At 36.1% G+C, this 4,608-nt stretch overlaps 2 protein-coding genes across 3 annotated transcripts in view; one reads left to right on the top strand and one right to left on the bottom strand.

Moving 5' to 3' along the window:
* LOC112515262 (probable cadmium/zinc-transporting ATPase HMA1, chloroplastic) overlaps positions 1–407 on the top strand; it is a 12,390-nt gene extending 11,983 nt beyond the window's left edge. Inside the window, exon 14 of one of the 2 annotated variants that reach the window (XM_025121967.1) lies at positions 144–407. The gene's annotated coding sequence lies outside the window, so the exon portion shown is untranslated. Of the gene's footprint in view, positions 1–131 lie in introns of both variants that reach the window. The other variant, XM_025121968.1, reaches the window with a different exon arrangement.
* A 713-nt stretch (positions 408–1,120) lies between these two features.
* Positions 1,121–2,458, bottom strand: LOC112515263 (transcription factor MYB44-like). Its single transcript, XM_025121970.1, has one exon. The coding sequence runs from the start codon at positions 2,449–2,451 to the stop codon at positions 1,537–1,539; it is 915 nt and encodes a 304-aa protein (XP_024977738.1). The 5' UTR covers positions 2,452–2,458; the 3' UTR covers positions 1,121–1,536.
* Positions 2,459–4,608: the final 2,150 nt, after the last annotated feature.

Here is a 4,608-nt window from a genome sequence, read left to right as displayed (position 1 = left end):
GCGTATATATCTTGTATTTGGACAAAGTCGCCCCAACCGTTTACCAATTGAGGTACACCTAAGAGGCAATGGATTAATGTTAGGCCTTTGAAGTGTTGTGTTTTTAGTAGACAAATTGTTTAAATGAACAGATGATGATTCAGGTGATGTGATTTCCATGGTATGGATGGATGTGGGAAGAAAGATGCTTGACCCAACTCCTAAGCTGGAGAATGGTGGTGCAAAAGGTGGTGCTGCTGCCAAGAGTGGGCAGAAAGATGGGAAGAGCAGAATTATTATTAGCAATGGATACTATGCTGTATGGATTGTACATTGTGCTTTGTAAGTTGTACATTTTGACTTTGTAGTTAATAATATATAAATAAATAGATCCCGTGTGGGTTTTGAACTGCAGGATCATACTCCACCAAATCAATCCTGTACTACTATTTGATTCCGTGTTCTCTCTCTCTTTCTTTCAACTTCCCAACTAACATTTTAACTTCATGTCCCCCCACCTTCCCATCAAATATAATCAAAACTTATTCTATCAGCTATATATAACTATCTATTTAACAATTGTTGAATGATTTGATGTTAAATGATTAAGAGGTTCTTTTTAATATAATACAAAATAAAATATAATTATTTGGAAATTACATACAATGAAATTAGGGCTTTTAATTATTAAGAAAAATCCTAAATACAAAATCATTCAGAGGATTTTAGAATCATTAAGTGATAAATTTTTTTTTTTTGTCAAACAAGGTTCACCTCTTAAATTTTTATGAAAAAAACCTTTAGGAAACAACCCAATCAAAGGAGTGTTTGAGGTTACTTATAAAAACAATATAAGTTAACTTATTTTAGTATGGCACCGTTAATAAGTACTTTTGAATGTTTGGATAAACAATTTATATCGATGTCAAATCGATAATAAGAAGTTTTTGAAGAAGTTAAATAATTCTAATTTATAATAAGTTGATAAAGTAATTTTATTTTGTGTTATGATTTAAACTGTGTAATGTTTTGTTATCCTAAAAAAAATTAGTTGACTTTTTAAGTCAAAAATCCACCATCTTCCAAGTGTTCTTCCTCAAATTAAACCACAAAAAAAATCCATTTTTTCTGTTTTTAAAAGGAGATTTCAACCACAACCCATGATCAAGAAACACTTTAATCAAACAAATAACAACATAATGAGATCAAACCTACTTTAATTTGAAAAACACTCGCTTTTTTTTTTTTTTATGATCATAGGGGTTTTTTAGGGTTCTTGAGCCTTCTTCAAGATCTTATGGCTTACAGAAACAAGATTCACATAAATTTTCAACATTTTTTAATTTCTAAACTCATGATTTTTGAAGATCAATCTAATTCCTTCCCTGTACAAAATTATTCATTTTTTGTTGGCCAATTTTGGAAATCCAGAGAGGATCCATGTTTATGGAATTAACATCTCCGTCAATTCGCATTTTTCCATGATTTCCGGCCATCTCCGATCATCATTTTCCGTTGATCATCAGCCGTCAACAAATTTAATTAACGTAGAAAATACTAATCCATCTTGTTTACCCCAATCCTATTTCCCACCGCTGCGCTCCTAAATCCACCACCATCGCCACCGCCGTTTGTCGGCTGTTGCAGTTCTACGCCGGTAATGTAATTCCTCACCTCCTTCCTAATCATTTCTTGCATCACTGATATAAACTCTGCACTGAACGGCGGAGCCGCCTTCTCCTGCTGCTCCGTCGCCGGCGGTTGGGATACCTGAAGTTGCTGCATCGCCGATGAAATCGCTGCCGGAACCTGCTGTGACGGAATCGCTGGTTTCGGGACGGGCGGAGGATGTGTCACCGACGACGACTCACTCGACTCGGCTCCAGGAAGCGATAGGCTCAGTGACGTCAGCGGATCGTTCAGCGGCGGAGGTGGCGTCCTACCGTCACTGACGACGGCGGTTCTCGCCACGGGTCGGTATACGTGTGTCGACGAAATCGTTGGCACGCTTGAATCGCTGACGTCAGATCCAGACGGACTATCCGGATTCAAGTAAAGACCCGAAACGGGAACAGCCGACCCGGCACTGACGGATCTTTTTAACGACGGTTGTTGGATCGAAAACTCGTTGAATTCTTCGTTCGTCATGGAAGAACACTTCCTCTTCAAGGTCGAGTTCCAATGGTTTTTAATGGCGTTATCGGTCCGACCCGACAACAATCGGGCAATCGTGGCCCATTTGTTTCCGAATCGGGCATGAGCACGGAGAATGGTCTCATCTTCTTCGGGCGAAAAGGGTCGGTGCTCGACCTCCGGCGAAAGCTGGTTGCACCACCGGAGCCGGCAGGATTTGCCGGATCTACCAGGGATGGTTTTGCTGACGAGGGACCAATTTCTGGGGCCGTGCTTTTCGACTAGTTGCTGTAGCATCTCGTCTTCTTCGGGGCTCCATGGACCTTTGATCCGATCCATATTTGTATTCGGATTAGGGTGGGGGTGAAGTTGAAGAAGATGGGAGAAATGGCAGTTTTATATACGGTTGAGACTGTGAGGAAATGAAAGAGGACAGGCGGTAACTTTAGCAAGAGGTTGTATTTGGGATCCAGCTGGCTAACGAACACGCGTCAAAATATCGTATTGCACCCATTTACACATAATACGACTCTCGTTTTCTTAGTTTTTCCAAAATATCCCAAGAACCCTTCTCCAAGTTAAATAAATTAAAGTTCAAACCACAAGAGTGGTATCTGATTGGTTTAAGTTTGATTTCGAAGGTCAAAAGTATCAGTAGGTCTTAAGTTCAAATCCAAAAAGAAATAAAAATCTTCTTTGTGACTACGGAAGTCCAAATGCGATAACTCCAGGCTATCTGCAAAACAGATGGTCGTCTTAGGATTAGTCGGCTCGCATAGCGGGTTGAATATCCAGGTTAATTTAAAAAAATCAAGTTCATCGTTGGTTTTTCATCCAATTCTTTGTAGATAAAATTATTTGTGTAAATAATCTGTCTGTATAAATTAAAAAGGTTTTTTGATAAATAAAATGAGCATATTTTTTAACTGTAAGAAACATGTTCGGAAAAAACTTTGCTTTCTTCATAAAGTTTTTCTCTAGAAGCATACTGAACGAGTCACCTTTTATATCATTAAGCTACTATCAAACAATCATGTATAGTTGACTGCATAAGCTCTAAGGGGTGGTTTACCAACACTTTCACGGTAAGCGTTTGGCGGTAATATTCAATACTCACTTACTTTACGGGTAAAATTTTAGTTAACAAAAACGACATCGTATGCAACAATTTACCCGGTAATGCTAACCGTGATGAGATTGTGTGTATATATGAATAAGATTGAGAGAAAACCTTGAAAAGAACTGAATAATTTATCCAAGCCATTAAATTGGGATGATCAACAAAGGTGATTACAAATATGGTTATAACCACAGTTTTTTTAAAATACAAATATTTTTCTTTAATGTTTAGATCGAAAATCAATGAATACAAATGATTGGAGTAAAGCAAATTACCAAAAACCAATCATTTTATTATCTGTAATTTGACATCCATTTTAATATATTCCTTCATTCGTTTTTTCGTAGTTCTACGATTCCTTTTTCCAAGGTTTTCTCTAAATAAATGGAAAACTGAAAAATATATAGGTTCATGGAAAAATGCTAAATAAATGAAAAACCAAAAAAATTATGAAAAAACTGATGAAAAAAATGTATCAATACGAATGTCAAATTAACGAGAAAAATATGATCGTCAATTTGGTGTCATTAATTTCACTCGACTTTTGTTTACCCAAAATACATACAATGTGATACTCAGAACACAGCAAGTAAACTTTGAGACCAATGTGGTACCACAGTTGGTATGGTACCACTGTCGCGGGTGGTTGTTTAGTGGTCGATTGGTCAGACAAAATGACCGGAGGAGGTCAACGCAGTGGTGGTAGGTGCCGAAGAATGCCACCGGATTTGATTCTTGTATGTCCATATGTGTGTGTATACACATATATTAAAATAATTAAAGTAAATTGGAATGTTAAACTAATTAAAGTAATTGAATAATCAATACAATTTACTAATTTACCATTTGTTTTATGAGTAAATAGCATTAATTATCTAAAATGATTGACTCATATTAAATCTAACAGTTACCACAAACTATCTAATTCTCAGTTGATTAGGCATATATATATATATATATATATGATAATATAAAAAATATAAAAAATAATATGATTTTTTAGTAAGGAAAGACAAAAAAAGGTGAAAAGGCATCCAAATGGCATTAGATTTAACTGGTCTAACAAGAAAAATTAACGGATGTTAAGAGGGTATGACTCAAAGAGTGTGAAAATGCAAACTACGAGTCTTATTTTTATACTTATTTTGATTTTGGGACCATTACAGATAGAATTTAGAAGTATAAACCACATGTACCACATTTAGGGATGTTCATAGGTTGAGTTGATCGAGTTGAAGACATTTTAATAACAAGCCAATGTTTGCATTTTCAAAAATCTTAACTCAATTCAACCCAAATCAAATTGCCGCTCAACCCAATCCAGACCGTACAGGTTGGTCGGGTTGATACCTTAGTACATCAAAATTTTGTTGTTA

Source organism: Cynara cardunculus (assembly GCF_001531365.2).
Source record: "Cynara cardunculus var. scolymus isolate 2C chromosome LG 7, CcrdV1, whole genome shotgun sequence".
NCBI lineage: Eukaryota > Viridiplantae > Streptophyta > Magnoliopsida > Asterales > Asteraceae > Cynara > Cynara cardunculus.
The sequence above is the reverse complement of the archived record's forward strand: the minus strand, read 5'-3'. Positions and strand labels throughout refer to the sequence as shown.